Genomic DNA, 18,339 nt, shown 5'->3' with positions numbered 1-18,339 from the left:
CATAATAGTCTACCAGCTCCAACCAAGTTGACCAAGATAGTCTACCAAATCAACCATAACCTCACCAAATTGTAGTCCAGGTAATCAACCATCTAACCACTTATGACATAAATGACCAGATCGGGTCTCTGTGCTGTGTGTAGCTAGTACACATTCCTAATTCCACTCGCTGCACTCCCAATGGTAGTTGCTGCATTGCATCAAGGTCATTTGCATAAAGGTGAAGATTTATTGACTTTACTGTTCTGTACTGTGTGTTGCATGAATTAATACAAATTAGCTTTCACTTTTTTTATAATAACTTTAATTGTAAAAAAAAAAAAAAGAGAAAAAACACTTTGCGTTGCTTTTTGCTTGCATATCACTGTCAACATACCTTAGAGAGTAAAAGGAGCAAAAGAAGTACCCAAATCACATTATATCCTCTACAGTAATACGAATCATGATATATCTGGATGCAGTGAGCTTATTAGAGATGAAAAGCTGAATGAAAGTATAATAGAGGGCACAGGAAGGGTACAATGAGGGTTGGGAGAACAGATTTTTCCTCAGGAACGTAGTTTTTTGATGACGCGAGCAGGTGACAGGATGAAAATAAATTACATCCATTTCAAGTAGGTTTGAGGGGAGGGGGAGCCTCCCTTGCTGCTACATAGAGGATAAACTAATAGGGTCAGTGATATTCTGTGTTAGCATGACTGAGCACCAAATCACAGTGACTAAGCTCCCCAACAGCACACAGACACACATGTTCATCTGCATACACACCACAGTGCAGGGTAATATCCTGGAAACTCTCAGAACCACTTTGGCCACATGTCAGTAACCTGGAAACCTGAATCATGGTCTGCAGGTGCACTGCAGACTCACACAGCATTCATGAGTAAACTAATGCTGCAGTTTACATTTTAGAAACATACACACACACACACACACACACACATGCGTTTACTCTGCAAATGAAATAAGCAATAAAACATTTAAGTCAGTGATTTTACGCACCCAACTGGGTGCACTTGTGCGAGTCATATGGTTATATTTTTGCTTTCGATAAGTGTGCCTTTCTAATTAATAAATAGTAAAAGAGTGCAAATCAGCCACTATGCTTGTTTAAATATAATATGCCCTAAAGTGTTTACCAATCTGAGAAGACTGCTGTTTATTTTTTACTACGATACTTGAAGTGCCAGCTCTCATTAGCTTCTTTCTCACAACATTTGCATTCCGGCAAGTGTAATAATTTAAATGATAAAATATTCTTCTCCTCTGGGAGCGTTTTAATCATTTGATTTTTAGTGTTTTTACCTTTGCCCTGTAGCACATAAAGTATATGCACTGATAACAGTGGAATCCAACACAAGTGTAGTTGTATGTTGGTAGATTTTGGAGTGAAATTATTTTGCTGAGTTCTCAGCACTAATTTATTTAATTCTCAACTTTGTCCCAGAGATTTATTCTAAAAATTCCTTAGGAGAAAAAAAATAGACAAATTAAACAACTGGTAGAATACAGTAAGACTAAAGAGCTATAAAATGAACATGAATGGCATGGTCCAGATAATTAATTGTATGAGAAGCATTTGAGTTTTTTTATTTTTTATAATTGGAATTATTTTAATTTGCATAATTGCGTAATTGTAATAATTAACAACAATACAGGTCAGAAAGAGACACTAAAAGTTTATATTTGTCTTTTTTCCCCTTTTTTTAAGTCAGGTTTCTACTTTTTTTGACTTGGCAGAATTTGGTATCTTACATTTATTATAAATGTGATCTTGACATAATGATCTCTTCACAAAAGAAAAATCGGCAGTGTATCAAATACTTATTTGCCCCACTGTACATGTGAGAATTCTGGGCTCTTTTTTCTCTAATAAGCAAAAGTCTCAGTTTGTCAAGGTGAATTGAAAATTGAGAAGTTAAAGAAATCTCATTTGGTCTTCTGTGTCCTATTTTTAATGATTTTGCTGATGTTGATTGTCTCAAACTTGCCTAGTAGCGATTGGTTTATCAGTTCAGTCATCTGTTAGGAGGATCCCAAGATAACAAGTAAGCTGATGAAACTTTTTCTGTTTCCCTCATAGGTAAGAGCCCATATCTTATGTTTACTAACCGCCATGAGATCCGGCGCATTGACCTGCTGAAGAAGGACTATACGCAGGTAGTGCCAACCCTAAAGAACGCCGTGGCCCTAGATGTGGACGTGACCACCAACAAGATGTACTGGTGTGACCTCTACCATCGAAAGATCTTCAGGTATACACAACATTAGGGCATGTTCCATTTATCTAACTTGACAGCTGTTTAATCTTTATTTAAAAAGGGTAATTGGCAATTAGTGTTCAACGCTCCGGTAGGAGGAGACGGTGCCATGTTGAAACCCTCTTTTGGGAAGCTCTTCCCGCCTCCTCTCAGCTGGCAGATATTTAAATGCATGAGAACAGCTACCATAGACTTACTGGAAATTCTCTCACAGCGACCAGCATCATGGATTGAGAGCTGCGAAGGAAATTACTTCCATGCACATTTCACAGACTTTTTCTTGGGTCTACCAGAGTTGTGTTAGGGGTGATAGACTGACATAAACATCCTCAAAACAAGATCAACTTATTTGAGAAAGAAACATGTTAAAAAAAATTGATAAGACTTCTTTTGAGAGAATATATCTTGAATTAAATTCGGTTTATTTTTTCTATCTCGTTAACTCTTTTGTTTGTTCTTCTTGTATTAAGCATAAACCACACTAAATTGTAGATTTGAAATAAGAAAAAGAAACATTTAAAAAAAAACTCTTAAAGCACATTTTCAGATTAATGAATTAATTCATTTATTTATTAAATTATTTATTATTTACTTATTTACATATTTTGTCATTATTTAGAATATATAATATTTTTTATAACGCATAAAGAATGGCAATGTACACTATAACAAAATTGAAAGCAGATAATGTTACAAATTATTTCTGTTTCAGATAAATGCTGTTCTTTTTAACTTTCTATTGATCAATTGATCAAAAATGTTTTCAACATTGACAATAATAAGAAATGTTTCTTGAGGACCAAATCAGCACATTGGAATGATTTCTGAAAGATCGTGTGACACTAAAGACTGAAGTAATTGCTTCTGAAAATTCAGCTTTGACATCATAGAAATAAATTACACTTTAAAATATATTAAAACCTTCATTTTAAAGTGTAATAATATTTCACTCTGTCATTTATTTTGATCAAATAAATGCAAAGAGACTTTTAAATGATTGTGAATATTGTATCAAATTCTGATTTTCTGATAATACTATATTGCAGTGTTCCTTTAATTTCCTATCCCTGTCACTCCATGCCTAACAAAACACTTTTCTCAGAAATGTTTGTCCTCATGGAAGGACATTTCAATTCCTTAGGGGGGTCTTGAATAATCACTACCGACCGTTTAACAAAGTCATCTTATCAGTCAGACAGTAGCCTGTCACACAGCCTGCCTGTGCTACAACAGCAGCTGGAAAACTTGACCAGGGTTTGTCCTTTACTGTCCCAGTGTGCATGCTGGCCCGTCATGCTCGGGTCTCCACCTCACTTCCTGAATCACTCTGATTCACATCAGCCTCTAGGACCGTCTCTAAATCATTTCAACCGCACCATATGCTTCCCATAATTTACCTCCTACAATAATGCATCCCATTACTCATCTCTACTCCTCTCAGGAGGGCTTGTGTTAGAACGACGTACGACAGTTCATTATCACTTTATAAACCCCTCAGAAGAGCACTCAGAAGAATGGAAATACTTCTGCTTGTCTGCAGGGAGTTTAATTTATGTATGTGGTCCCTGACAGAGAGAGTGGCATGAATTGATGGTTACGGTGAAGACGCAACAGTGTAGATGTCAGTTGACAGCTGAAACCTCAAATGAGGCATATCAATTTTAAGGGCCATTATTAGGGCCATTAACCAATCCTTCACTTGAAACCGGCATGTGGTTATTGATCTGACCGGTGCTGTCAGTAAGAAGTTGTTTTGTTTACATAGTGGTTCTCCTCCAGCAGAAGAGATCTCAAAACCACTCTTTCAGCATAAGGGTTAATAGATTAATGTTGTGTTTATTGCTTTGATTAATTCCAATTAACATCATTTTGCAGTGATTGTGTCACATTGTTCAGCATTTTTACTTAAATATTTGCTAAAATGTTACAGTACTCTTATTAATGTCATGTAGCTGATAAACTGACTGTAGTGATTTACAGTGGGTACGGAAAATATATATTGTATTACTATCAGTATAATGAATATAAAAAAAGAACTGCCATGAGCGGTTGACGTCACATTATATTGACCGTTGTATCATGTTTAGTCACTATTGTTTAAGTGCAGAGCTCTTTATTTTTTTATTTTTGTTTTGTCTCATTTGCGAATCATCAGTGTTTGAAAGGGGCCAGGGGACCTGTTCCTATTAATAGAGCTCTTAGTCAGAGCACGAGAGAAATGTTCCCTGACTGCTATTGCCTCTGTCCTTGTGATTCACTTAAGATCCACTCTGAAAAGAGTGTCTTAAAGTCCTGCAGTCTTATAAAGGGTGATGGGCCCATTTTGATGGCTGTTGAAGCAGCATCTGTTAAAGGCAGTAGGTGACTGCAAATGGAAAATGATCAGGTTATAACAGAAACCACCTCCTCACTGTCAGTGACAGGTGGGTCATTCTATGAAACGTGTGCCTTTTCCCGTTTGAAATCAAAAACAAATATTTAGTAGAATGAAAGTAAGTGTTTCAAAATGTTAAAAATTATGTTGGATAAATCTACAAGATTTTAATGCTGGTATTCTGCCAATAACCGGTTTTCAATTTTCTACTGATATGATAAAAGTTGACAGGATTTTAAAAATGATCCCTTACTGATCCCTTACTTAACTCAAAGATAAAATGGCATACAATAAGCTAACATTTTTTTTTCTCATTATTTGGTTAAAAATGTATTTGAACAGGATTAATGGACAACTGTTTTGTATTAATAAATCTTTAATAATGCATGCTTAGTTAAATAAAAATACACTACTATTACACAACTGATGTTTTTTTTAAAGAAGTCTTGGTATGCTCACCACAGCTGCATTTATTTTATCAAAAATACAGTAAACGGTAAAAACAGTAAAATTGTGAAAAATTACTATGTGAAATATTTTATATTTAGATATATTTTAAAATGTAATTTATTCCTATAATTTTCATTAGCCATTACTCCAGTCTTCAGTGTCACATGATCCTTCAGAAATCATTCTAATTTGCTGATTTGTTGTTCAAAAAACATTTCTTATTGTTATCAATGTTGAAAACAGTTGTGCTGCTTAATATTTTTGTAACCGTGATACATTTTTTGTTCATTATTTGATGAATAGAAAAGAACAGCATTTATTTAAAATAGACATTATAAATGTTTTAGTCATTTTTAATCAGTTGAATGTATCATTTATGAATAAAAGTATTAATATCTTTTTTTTTATTTATTTACTGACTCCAAATGGTAGTGTATATACAAAAAATGTTATACACACAATGTTAACTTTTATTTCCATATTGTGTTTTCATGAAAATATGCTCATTTGTTAGTATTGTTAAGGACAAGTAAGAAACACCTGGGTGGAGACAAGCCAAAAACACAAAATGTTACTAGATTTTTGTTTGTGTTTGCATTAATGTTTGTGGCAACACTTTTGGCATTAGCTACTCATTAAAGTTATTGTATGCATTGCACATGTATATGGCATATTCAAACGGAATCCCTTTTGTCGAATAACCAAGGTAACACTAAAGTGATAATGGCACTTTCTCATCAGTGCTAGATCATAAGATCAGTCACAGTGACGTCAGATTTCACCATGCTTCAAAGGGCAATCCAACTGGATTCACTGTAAGTCACTGTAACTTTCAGAGACAGGAAAAGTCACAGTCATTTCGTCCTACAATTGTTCTTTGAGAAAAATGCAGATGTTGCTTCACTTTGCTGGCAACAGCTGGGAGTGTCAGCTATTTATGTCGTGCTTATTCACCGTGAGTCTGGAGGATGCATCTAGTATCTTGTGATTGTTTATGAATATATAAATACATCTGCTTAAATGCTTTGGATGTAGATTAACAGTGTGTTTGTTCCTCTTCAGCACGTATATCAGCAAAGCCAGCGATGCTTCTCAACAGTTCACGCTCATAGACACTGCGCTACATTCCCCAGAGGGCTTAGCAATGGACTGGGTCCATAAGAACATCTACTGGACCGACTCTGGACACAAATCTATCTCTGTGGCGACTGGCGATGGCAAGAAGAGGAAGGTGTTGATCGACACGGAGCTTGGGGAACCGCGTGCCATCGCCGTTGACCCAAGACAAGGGTAACGATATAATATTTTTAATGTACAAATCAGCTGATTTGAAAATGTGCATGTTCGCAACACCCTAAAGAAAACATTAATCCTCCTCCCGCCAATTTTTTTCAGCCCATTAAATAATGAATCATGTAAATATGGTGTACGCTGCATGATCTGTGTCAACACACCAAGATTTTTGAAAGCCTTGTCAAAGGTTCCTTCACTTCGTCTGTGTCGTTTTCTTTTACTGCCGTTCATCGTAATGAATCTTTCCCCTCAGGGGTCTTTTCACCATATTACAGAAGTAGAAGAGCATGAAAAACATGCAAATGAATCTCAAGCTGGTCGGAATACCAGCTAATTGTTGCCTGTTGGTAAAGTGCCCACTTCACTCTTATAGGGACGGAGTTAGATGAGACTGTTTTTAATGATCATACTCTCACCTATTCATCTTGAGTTTTGACAGGTGATGAGAGTAAATGTTTCAAGGCCATTGGAGCTACCTAATTTTCCACTTAACTGCATCTCGTTTATTTGGTAACATGAAGCTTTTGCTGACCCAACAAAGGGAACTCGTCTAAAAGCTCTGCAGATTTTTGCAGAATTATAATACCGTCATTGACAAAATTTCATTTATATCGCCTGCCCCTATGTTTAATAGGTATGTTTGAAAAATATTTAAATACTACCAATAAGAATGTTAAACATCAGTTTTACACATTTTATCAGGTTTAAATCTATTCCGCAGTATTCCACGTAAAAAATGGACTTCCAAGAACCACAAACTTCCAAGGGAGACTTAAGACAATTTAAAATGAATTCAAATGAAGACAAAGCAAGTATTAAAATAAGCTAAAACAACTAAAAATCCAGATATTTCTTATTTTAATTCCACATTTTATTCTCTCTATAAATAACCAGAGTTTCTGGATTTATGAGGTAGCTTAATTTTAGAAGTGTGATTTCTAGACCTGGAAAGGTCATGTAAGTTAATGAAATCGTATAACTCCATGGGCATTTTTATGATGAATATACATTTTTGTGGTTGTGCCTTGCTTTGAAATATTTTATTGGGTTGAAATTGTGTAAAAAAAAAAAATTTTTAAATCCCTTATTCTTAATCCTTATCCAGTAAATAACAAACTGGAAAAATCATGGTGCCCTCAAATATTGACAATGGAGTCAAAACGGTTGAGAACCACTGGTCTGCTCTCTCCATGATTCTGATCATGAACATTTTGTTTGTTTTGATCCCCTCAGGTTCATGTACTGGTCAGATTGGGGAACGCAGGCGAAGATTGAGAAAGCCGGAATGAACGGGGTAGATCGGCAGGTTCTGGTTTCAGAGAGGATCGAGTGGCCCAATGGGATTGCACTCGGTAAAACACCATTTGAAAGTTTTGTAATTCAGTTTTTTTCCATTCAAATCAAATGTATTCACATCTTCAAATATAGTCAAAATAGAGAAACACACACTGGAGAATAGCAGAAAAGACGACAAAAGATCAAAGAGAAACAGCAGAGAGCAAAACGAAGCATATCATACCAAAAAGCAAGACACGAGAGAGCTGCGTTTGCCATCATTGCAAGAGACAAAGACATCAACCCAAATACTAGAGGAAAAAGAAGAAAAACATTAGGATTGAGAAAGACCAAACAAAGCCAGTAAGAGTGAGGCAGAAGGAGAAGAAAGAGTGTTAATAATGAAGAGCAGCCTCCTGTGGCCAACAGGGCTTTGAATCATTCACCTTCGTTGTTTCTCATCAATCACCCGTCAGTTGGGGAAAAACTAAATGGAATTGCTCAAGCAACGCTGTCAATATTGCCATCATTTCTCTGGCTCGCTTAACATGAAAGCCATTTGAAAAAGCATTTATGGTAGATGGATAGAAAAAAAAGATATTGACAAAAAAGGTGGAATTGAGAATTTAGAAACAAAAAACTTTTATAATGAAAAATCATAGAATATGAACTGAAATATGAATTATGCCTTTGGGTACTACCCACTATTCTACGTTTCCTTTGACCACTCATCTTAAATTAAAAGCATTTGTTGTATTATTGACATGCTACTTATATGTTCCATTAAATGTTCTTTCCTCTTCCAGATCTGTCTGGTAGACGACTCTACTGGGTGGATTCCAAGCTTCATCTGATCTCCAGTGTGGACCTGAATGGAGACAACCGTAGAGATTTGCTGTCCTCCATGGATCATCTCGGACATCCCTTTGCCCTGACTCTTTTTGAGGTAAACAAATTGATCAAATAATTTACTGAAGTACTCATTCATGCAGGTGCAGATGGAGCTCCATTGGCAAAAACAGGCCTTAAGATGCTTCTATGCTCATTTGGCTTCAAAATGCACACATAAACATGTTTGTGCTCACAGGGTGTAGTTGGAGAACAGGGGTCTCACTGTGAGACAGTAACGCTTGCCAAGAGATGTATGGCTTTGTGTGGCTGGCACCAGCCAAAGACACAGACCAAATTAAAAAGCCTTTTACTTTGGCAGCTTCTACAGCGCCTGAAGGTAGGACCCAGCCCAAACAATAGATCACCTAATGCCCTTCATCAGGCCAGTTGATGAGCCAGCTCAGTAAGAGGGCACCCCAGGGCCAAACCCTAGAGAAAAGGAAACAATGTGTTTTCTTCATTCTTTTACTTTTGTCGAGGGCACATGTGAAATGAACCTCTACTTTGCTGCAGTATCCTTGAGGCTGGTCCTAAAGTTCTCCACTTGGCTGTTGAAGTTACAGTAAGAGACAACTGTAGCCAAAAACTGCCCTCTAACTTTTGGGGTGTTTTGTAGATGTGCTTACAGGAGTATACAAATCTTTCTGTATGAAACATTTGTGCAGTCTTTGGTGCCAGAGTCAATTCCAGTAAGCTCATTATTTTGGTTCATTATTTTTAATTGCATAATTTCTCATTCCTCCCAACTAAAATTATATTTTTTTCTTCAAGTACACATTTCCTTTTGGCAGTTGACAGCTTAAAAGTAAACAAAAAAGCATTAAGTAATGAAAATGAAAGCTACTAAATGCCCTTTTCCCTTTTCTAATTTTGCTTTTTTATAGTTTTTTTTCACCCATCACTTACTCACCTTTATGTCATTACAAACCCATATAGCATTCATTATTTTTCTGTGAAACACCATGAAAGTCGTCAGTACAACTTGTGCCCCATATTCCACATCTTCAAGGGACATACAGTAGCTTTATGTGAAAAACAGAAAGTTAATGAGATAATAATATTAATATAATTGTTTCATTGAATAGTATTATTTATTATATTACTTATTTAGGATCAGTAAGATTTTTTAATAGTTAATAGAAATTATTAATTTTATTCAGCAAGGACGCATTAAATAGTTTAAAAGTGACTAAAAAAACGTTTACATTTTTATAAAAAAGGAATGCTGTTCTTTTGAACTTTCGGTTCATTAAAGAATTCTGAAAAACATGTGTCATGGCTTCCACAAAATATTAAGCAGCACAACTGTTTTAAAAATTTCTAATAATAAGAAATATTTATTAAGCATTAAATCTGCATATTAGAATGATTTCTGAAGGATCATGTGACACTGAAGACTGGAGTAATGGCTGCTGAAAATTCAGCTTTGCCATCACAAGAATAAATTACATTTTAAAGGATATTAAAATATAAAACAGTTATTTTGAATTGTAATGATATTTCACAACATTACAGTTTTTACTGTAAATAAATGTGCTATGGCAGAGGGCTTTAGTGAACTAAGGGAATTATTTTAGTGTCTTAAAGAAGACTACATACTGGCTTCCAACACAGCAGACCTCAAATTACATATTAGACATTTACTCCATTTTCCTGTCACCTTTTCAGACGCTGTGTGACCTTTACATTGCCCTGTCTCATAACAGACCAATATCTCCACATCAGCTTTCACATTATTTTATTGGTTAGTGGGAAGCATTGAAAATGTCAAGACCAATTTCAGTTTCCAAATGAAGCGAAGACTTTGATGAAAGGTTTTAATAAATACGCTCCCCTTGCTCAAGGAGTACAAATTTCAGACCTGGATGTTAGAAGCCAGCCTTTTGTATCATAGATTAAAGCAGTTATCTATATCAGATATGATGCCTTCGTGGCCCGTGCGTTAGATGAGAGCTGCAATGCGGCAGAATTTGAATGCTGTCTAGTGCAGGTTAAGGAGTCCTACTGATCAGCCACCACCAGCAGGAGCACCTGACGGAGCTCCACTGGGATCCAGCAGCCTGACCTTTCCAAAAAAGCACGGCTCTGTAAACATCCTCTAAAACTCGAAGCCAGCTGCCCACTTGGGCATGCTTGGTGCTTTGATCTTTTTTTCTGGCCCTCCCCCTTGTAATTTTCTTTTGTTACCCCAAAAACACCCTCTCCCGAACTTCCTCATCCATTTCCGTATCCGTTTTAAAAAGAAGATGAATCTTAGGTTGTCATAGTAACAGACCATCTCACCATGCACATTTGCAATATTTCTGTAGCGGCTGATAAGGACTGATCAGAGGAGGGAGGCAGACGGAGAAGCAAGGAGAATGTTGAAAGTGGTATTGTCAGACAGTGAAGCGTGTGCTTTCAGGCTCATGTAGGTGTAAGATACAAAGGAGAGATAGAGCTGCGAGCTTTAATTAGTCTGATGAAAAGACACAGAAGTCTTTATCTTCATTGTCATTTTCCTCCAAAAAAAACATGCCCTACCGAATAATACCTGGTTGGTTTGCTTTTTATTCTATCCAAGTATCTTTTGTGTCCTGTGTATTGGTATCCTGATTTACAATAAAATACCCAAGAACAATGTGAGTAGTAGTCACTTGATGCCTTAGGTAAGAAAAGGTAAAAAAAGCTAAATTATAAAAAATATATATATAAAGATGTATTTAACTTCTTATTCATTCTTTATACTACCGTTTGGGGTCAGTAAGATTTTTTTTTCTAAAGAAGTAATATATCCCTTATTCATCAAGGTTGCATTAAATTGATCAAAAGTGGCAGTAAATACTTTTACATTGTTACAAAAAAAGTTATATTTCAAATAAATGCTGTTCTTTTCAGCTTTCTATTGTCAAAATTCCTATAAATTGTTTCCAACATTGATAATAATAAGAAATGTTACTTGAGCACCAAATCAGAATGATTTCTGTAGCATCTCTGTAGAATCTGAAGACTGCCGTAATAATGGCTGCTGAAAATTTAGCTGTCACGAGAATAAATTACATTTTAAAATATATTAAAATTGTTAAAAAAATGTATTTCAATTATAACTGTATCTCGCAGTATTACTGTTTACTGTGTTTTTGATCAAATAAATGCAGTCTTGGTGAGCATTAGAGACTACTTTCAAAAACATTATTGTTAATGTTACGGACCCCAAACTTATGTACAGTATAGTGTAAACTGGGCATAAAACTAACTTCACTTGTTACAATTTGCATTTATTCTTGTTTCCACTCATATACAAAGCAACTTCTATTCCAGATATACATATATACATATTATCAGTTCATGTATTAGTTCACTGCTAGTGCCATGTTGTAATTGTTGAACCACAGGAATGCGTTAGATCCTGCTTGTGCAGAATTCACATTCTGTATGTTTCTACAGGACCGGGTTTACTGGACAGACTTGGAGGCTGAGGCCATCTACAGTGTAAACCGGCTGACAGGGCATGATGTGGCGATGCTGGCTCAACATCTCAACAACCCTCTGGATGTGGTGGTGTTCCACGAGCTCCGGCAGCCTCAAGGTGACAAATAAGTGAAATGCACTTTATATCACTTTAGATGTGTCTGACTAATCTGGCCATTGTCAGAGAGTAACTAGTTAAATGTAGTTGTTTACTTAACTACATTTTCATTAGTGTGAATTTAAAAGTAGGGTAGTTTTTCCAATAAAGAGGATTTTCGTTTCTGTTTTTTTTTCTCCTACACCAACATTCAAAAGTCTTATGCTCACCATAGCTGTTTTTGTTTTTATTAAAACAAAAATACAGGAAAGACTGTGAAATTATAATGAAATATTATTGCTATAACTACTATTTTAATATATTTATACATTTATATACTATTTTAATGTGTTTATACATTTATTCCTGTGATGGCAAAGCTTTATTTGTTGAAAAATAATTTTCAACGAATATTTATTTAAAAAAAATATTCTTAACATTTTTGTGGAAACCATAATACGAGTTCAAAAGAACAATATTTGAAATAGAAATCTTGTGTAACAATGTAGTGTAATTTACGGTGCCTTTTGATCAATTGAATGTGTCCTTGCTGAATAAAATTATTAATTTCTTTAAAATGTTACTGACCTCAAACTTTTTGAAAAGTAATGTGTCTTTCAGTCTGTTTTTATCTATTGAGCTCAATAGCCAGTGATAGATGTTATAATGAATTAGAGGACTCATATCATGAGGAATCAAATTGTTCCTGATCTTTTGAGATAAAAGACTTTGATTTGTTGTAAAAACACTGAGAACTCAACTTACTCCCCAGACCAAAAAACAATTTAGTGAAACTAAAAAAAAAACGACAACTTTGTTGTACATTTCGCATGTGAAGCATACATTTCTTAAAGGTACAGCAGCAAAGAAAAAAATGCCTGTTTAGTAGTTCTGCCTTTCAGGAGCTAATAGAAACAATGCTTGAACAGTATTATTTTCACAGTGTCACCTCTTCAGCATTGTTATAATAATGAGACGAAAATCTTTGCTGACTCTGTTTTTTTCCCCAGTAATAGCGGTCCTGTTATTGAATAGCATATTTATGGTGAATTGTTATTCTGGAGACAGGCAGAGAAAATGAAAGAAGCAGTGTGCGTGCATGTTTGCAGATTTTGATTCTTTGTTTTCATCCTTTTATCACAAATAGACCACGTGCAGCATGCCAGCAGAAGAACCAATTTACAGCCTCCTCACATTAATAAATGAGAAGTGCTATTTAAATCTAAATCAAAGAATTAAACTTGTTGCTCTGAAAATGCAAAGCAGGAAAACACTTATGCTGAATGAGAAATTATGAGAATGAAATCCAACCACTTTTTGTATCTCAAGTGCCCCTGAGTGAAATATTAATCAGTTATGCATCCCTGCAAAACATGATTTTATGAGAATGTGCAAAAAAGAGCTGTACGTTGCTGTACTGTTCAACTGATAATAACATCAAAAGAATGATTCTAGTTTCTGGTCATAACACATATGTATTAAATCTATTATGTTTAAGTACAAATATAACAGTTCGTCAAGCCAAATAAATGCTTTCTGATGCATTTCTGCATATACTGTAAGATAGATTAGACAAGCATGATTACTGACCGTTGTTAATCTCGTCTTAATTCGCAGTTTTTGAAAAAAGTATCTAATGCTCACCAAGACTGCAATTGTTTAAAAAAAAAATACAGCAAAAACAGTAATATTGTGAAATATTATTACAATTTAAAATACCTGTTTTCTATTTTAATATATTTTATAATGCTAGTCATTCATGTGATGGTAAAGCTGAATTTTCAGAAGCCATTACTCCAGTCTTCAGTGTCACATGATCCTTCAGAAATCATTCTAATATGCTGATTTGCTGCTCAAGTAACATTTCTTATTATTTTAAATATTAAAAATGTATACTTTTTTTTCAGAAAGTAAAAAATTGAAATAACTGAATATATAAATTAACTGAATAACTGATATAATTTAACTTAAAAAATAAATTATTAATTTATATGAAAGTGTCTTCTTAAATAGTTAATATATCTTATGCACTTTATACCCATGGACAACTGCATAGAAACCAATTTTGAGGTGAATTAGGCTGAATAAAATTGCTGGACCTTTTATTTACAAACCTCATGTGGTACAGCTTTAATTGAAAATTAATGACCTCCAGTGTTAGGTCTCTGTCAATGTGAATGCATCTTAATAGTTCAGCTGCTGTGTTCATATTTTAATGTATGATCTCATATATACTACTATGCAACGAACCAGAGGCTAACTCGTCTGAATTAAAATGTGTTTTTCCCTATAGCTCCAGATACATGCAACATGGGGAGTTTGCCCAATGGAGGCTGTGAGTACCTGTGCCTCAGAGCTCCTCAGATCACAGACCACTCGCCCAAGTACACGTGTGCCTGTCCTGACAGCATGGAATTGGGCCCAGACATGCGCCGCTGTGTGACAGGTAGCAAAATAAAGAGCCCTAGATCAAGCTTACTCATACTACACACTTTAAAGAAACAAATGTCACCTGATTCATGTTTGGGAGTTAAATGTTGTCTTTTAGGCAAACTGAAGAGATTACAGGAAGTTTCAACTTCAATCATAGTTCTGGGAAGCACATGTCTCCATATATCTCCATATATCTGTTTTGTTTGTTGTAGTCAAACCCAAAACGACAACTTCTGCAAGTACAACCACTACTACGACACCAGAACCTTCTACTACTGTGACTCCTACAACCACCACTCCAGCTACAAACACAGATACACCTACAACAACCAGTACAATCTCCACAACTACACCTACAGCTACAGTATCAAGTACAACCACCATCAGCCCCACCACAACCACTCATTCCAGCTCACGTCATTCCACCAGCACACACACCTCAGCCACTTCAAACCTAGTGACCACTCAGTCTAGCACTACATCACCATGGAAACAGCCAACCTCCACCCAGACGACAGCAGATCACAGACAGACATCTACAACCATCACCCACGGCAACAGCATACAAGGTGCCAATGGCAATCTCTCTCATCGCGGTGAGTTTCCGTTTCTGTTTTTGTGTTATGCATCAGTGACATCATGATCTTTTTTGTCTGATTCTATTTTATTCAAAATGGTATTACAATTAATGCTGTCAGTTAATTAAAAAAATTAACTAATCACACATTTTTTCTGAAATTAATTGCAATTAATCCCACCTAGCATTAAAGTTTTTAAATATACTTTTATAATACAATAATTTCACACGCAATCTTCAAGTTAATGTAAAAAGAACATAAAGACAGTACATTTTTTTATATTTTTTTAGTGGCATCTTTTTTTATGACTGAAGGCCAGTATCAATACTACTACTGATGTCTCTATGAAATATTTTTCCCCCTAATATTTAACCATCTGACCTCAAACTTTTTGAAAAGTAATGTGTCTTTCAGTCTGTTTTTATCTATTGAGCTCAATAGCCAGTGATAGATGTTATAATGAATTAGAGGACTCATATCATGAGGAATCAAATTGTTCCTGATCTTTTGAGATAAAAGACTTTGATTTGTTGTAAAAACACTGAGAACTCAACTTACTCCCCAGACCAAAAAACAATTTAGTGAAACTAAAAAAAAAACGACAACTTTGTTGTACATTTCGCATGTGAAGCATACATTTCTTAAAGGTACAGCAGCAAAGAAAAAAATGCCTGTTTAGTAGTTCTGCCTTTCAGGAGCTAATAGAAACAATGCTTGAACAGTATTATTTTCACAGTGTCACCTCTTCAGCATTGTTATAATAATGAGACGAAAATCTTTGCTGACTCTGTTTTTTTCCCCAGTAATAGCGGTCCTGTTATTGAATAGCATATTTATGGTGAATTGTTATTCTGGAGACAGGCAGAGAAAATGAAAGAAGCAGTGTGCGTGCATGTTTGCAGATTTTGATTCTTTGTTTTCATCCTTTTATCACAAATAGACCACGTGCAGCATGCCAGCAGAAGAACCAATTTACAGCCTCCTCACATTAATAAATGAGAAGTGCTATTTAAATCTAAATCAAAGAATTAAACTTGTTGCTCTGAAAATGCAAAGCAGGAAAACACTTATGCTGAATGAGAAATTATGAGAATGAAATCCAACCACTTTTTGTATCTCAAGTGCCCCTGAGTGAAATATTAATCAGTTATGCATCCCTGCAAAACATGATTTTATGAGAATGTGCAAAAAAGAGCTGTACGTTGCTGTACTGTTCAACTGATAATAACATCAAAAGAATGATTCTAGTTTCTGGTCATAACACATATGTATTAAATCTATTATGTTTAAGTACAAATATAACAGTTCGTCAAGCCAAATAAATGCTTTCTGATGCATTTCTGCATATACTGTAAGATAGATTAGACAAGCATGATTACTGACCGTTGTTAATCTCGTCTTAATTCGCAGTTTTTGAAAAAAGTATCTAATGCTCACCAAGACTGCAATTGTTTAAAAAAAAAATACAGCAAAAACAGTAATATTGTGAAATATTATTACAATTTAAAATACCTGTTTTCTATTTTAATATATTTTATAATGCTAGTCATTCATGTGATGGTAAAGCTGAATTTTCAGAAGCCATTACTCCAGTCTTCAGTGTCACATGATCCTTCAGAAATCATTCTAATATGCTGATTTGCTGCTCAAGTAACATTTCTTATTATTTTAAATATTAAAAATGTATACTTTTTTTTCAGAAAGTAAAAAATTGAAATAACTGAATATATAAATTAACTGAATAACTGATATAATTTAACTTAAAAAATAAATTATTAATTTATATGAAAGTGTCTTCTTAAATAGTTAATATATCTTATGCACTTTATACCCATGGACAACTGCATAGAAACCAATTTTGAGGTGAATTAGGCTGAATAAAATTGCTGGACCTTTTATTTACAAACCTCATGTGGTACAGCTTTAATTGAAAATTAATGACCTCCAGTGTTAGGTCTCTGTCAATGTGAATGCATCTTAATAGTTCAGCTGCTGTGTTCATATTTTAATGTATGATCTCATATATACTACTATGCAACGAACCAGAGGCTAACTCGTCTGAATTAAAATGTGTTTTTCCCTATAGCTCCAGATACATGCAACATGGGGAGTTTGCCCAATGGAGGCTGTGAGTACCTGTGCCTCAGAGCTCCTCAGATCACAGACCACTCGCCCAAGTACACGTGTGCCTGTCCTGACAGCATGGAATTGGGCCCAGACATGCGCCGCTGTGTGACAGGTAGCAAAATAAAGAGCCCTAGATCAAGCTTACTCATACTACACACTTTAAAGAAACAAATGTCACCTGATTCATGTTTGGGAGTTAAATGTTGTCTTTTAGGCAAACTGAAGAGATTACAGGAAGTTTCAACTTCAATCATAGTTCTGGGAAGCACATGTCTCCATATATCTCCATATATCTGTTTTGTTTGTTGTAGTCAAACCCAAAACGACAACTTCTGCAAGTACAACCACTACTACGACACCAGAACCTTCTACTACTGTGACTCCTACAACCACCACTCCAGCTACAAACACAGATACACCTACAACAACCAGTACAATCTCCACAACTACACCTACAGCTACAGTATCAAGTACAACCACCATCAGCCCCACCACAACCACTCATTCCAGCTCACGTCATTCCACCAGCACACACACCTCAGCCACTTCAAACCTAGTGACCACTCAGTCTAGCACTACATCACCATGGAAACAGCCAACCTCCACCCAGACGACAGCAGATCACAGACAGACATCTACAACCATCACCCACGGCAACAGCATACAAGGTGCCAATGGCAATCTCTCTCATCGCGGTGAGTTTCCGTTTCTGTTTTTGTGTTATGCATCAGTGACATCATGATCTTTTTTGTCTGATTCTATTTTATTCAAAATGGTATTACAATTAATGCTGTCAGTTAATTAAAAAAATTAACTAATCACACATTTTTTCTGAAATTAATTGCAATTAATCCCACCTAGCATTAAAGTTTTTAAATATACTTTTATAATACAATAATTTCACACGCAATCTTCAAGTTAATGTAAAAAGAACATAAAGACAGTACATTTTTTTTATATTTTTTTAGTGGCATCTTTTTTTATGACTGAAGGCCAGTATCAATACTACTACTGATGTCTCTATGAAATATTTTTCCCCCTAATAGTTAACCATTGACTATAGCCATTCGCATAAACCCATTAAGCCATAAAGTTATCAAACACTAAATT

At 35.2% G+C, this 18,339-nt stretch overlaps 1 protein-coding gene across 3 annotated transcripts in view; it reads left to right on the top strand.

Moving 5' to 3' along the window:
* Positions 1-18,339, top strand: part of lrp8 (low density lipoprotein receptor-related protein 8, apolipoprotein e receptor) — a 180,291-nt gene that overhangs the window by 146,979 nt on the left and 14,973 nt on the right. For all 3 annotated transcript variants that reach the window (XM_016284694.1, XM_016284693.1, XM_016284691.1), the window contains exons 10-16: positions 2,084-2,255; positions 6,148-6,375; positions 7,612-7,730; positions 8,460-8,599; positions 11,971-12,112; positions 14,385-14,537; positions 14,737-15,120. In XM_016284694.1, coding sequence (XP_016140180.1) covers positions 2,084-2,255; positions 6,148-6,375; positions 7,612-7,730; positions 8,460-8,599; positions 11,971-12,112; positions 14,385-14,537; positions 14,737-15,120 — 1,338 coding nt within the window. The remainder of the gene's footprint in view (positions 1-2,083; positions 2,256-6,147; positions 6,376-7,611; positions 7,731-8,459; positions 8,600-11,970; positions 12,113-14,384; positions 14,538-14,736; positions 15,121-18,339) is intronic.

The sequence above is a fragment of the Sinocyclocheilus grahami genome, unplaced genomic scaffold (genome assembly GCF_001515645.1).
Source record: "Sinocyclocheilus grahami isolate Dianchi unplaced genomic scaffold, SAMN03320097.WGS_v1.1 scaffold187.1, whole genome shotgun sequence".
Lineage (NCBI taxonomy): Eukaryota > Metazoa > Chordata > Actinopteri > Cypriniformes > Cyprinidae > Sinocyclocheilus > Sinocyclocheilus grahami.
Note: the sequence above shows the minus strand (reverse complement) of the source record. Positions and strands in the feature narration are given on the sequence as shown.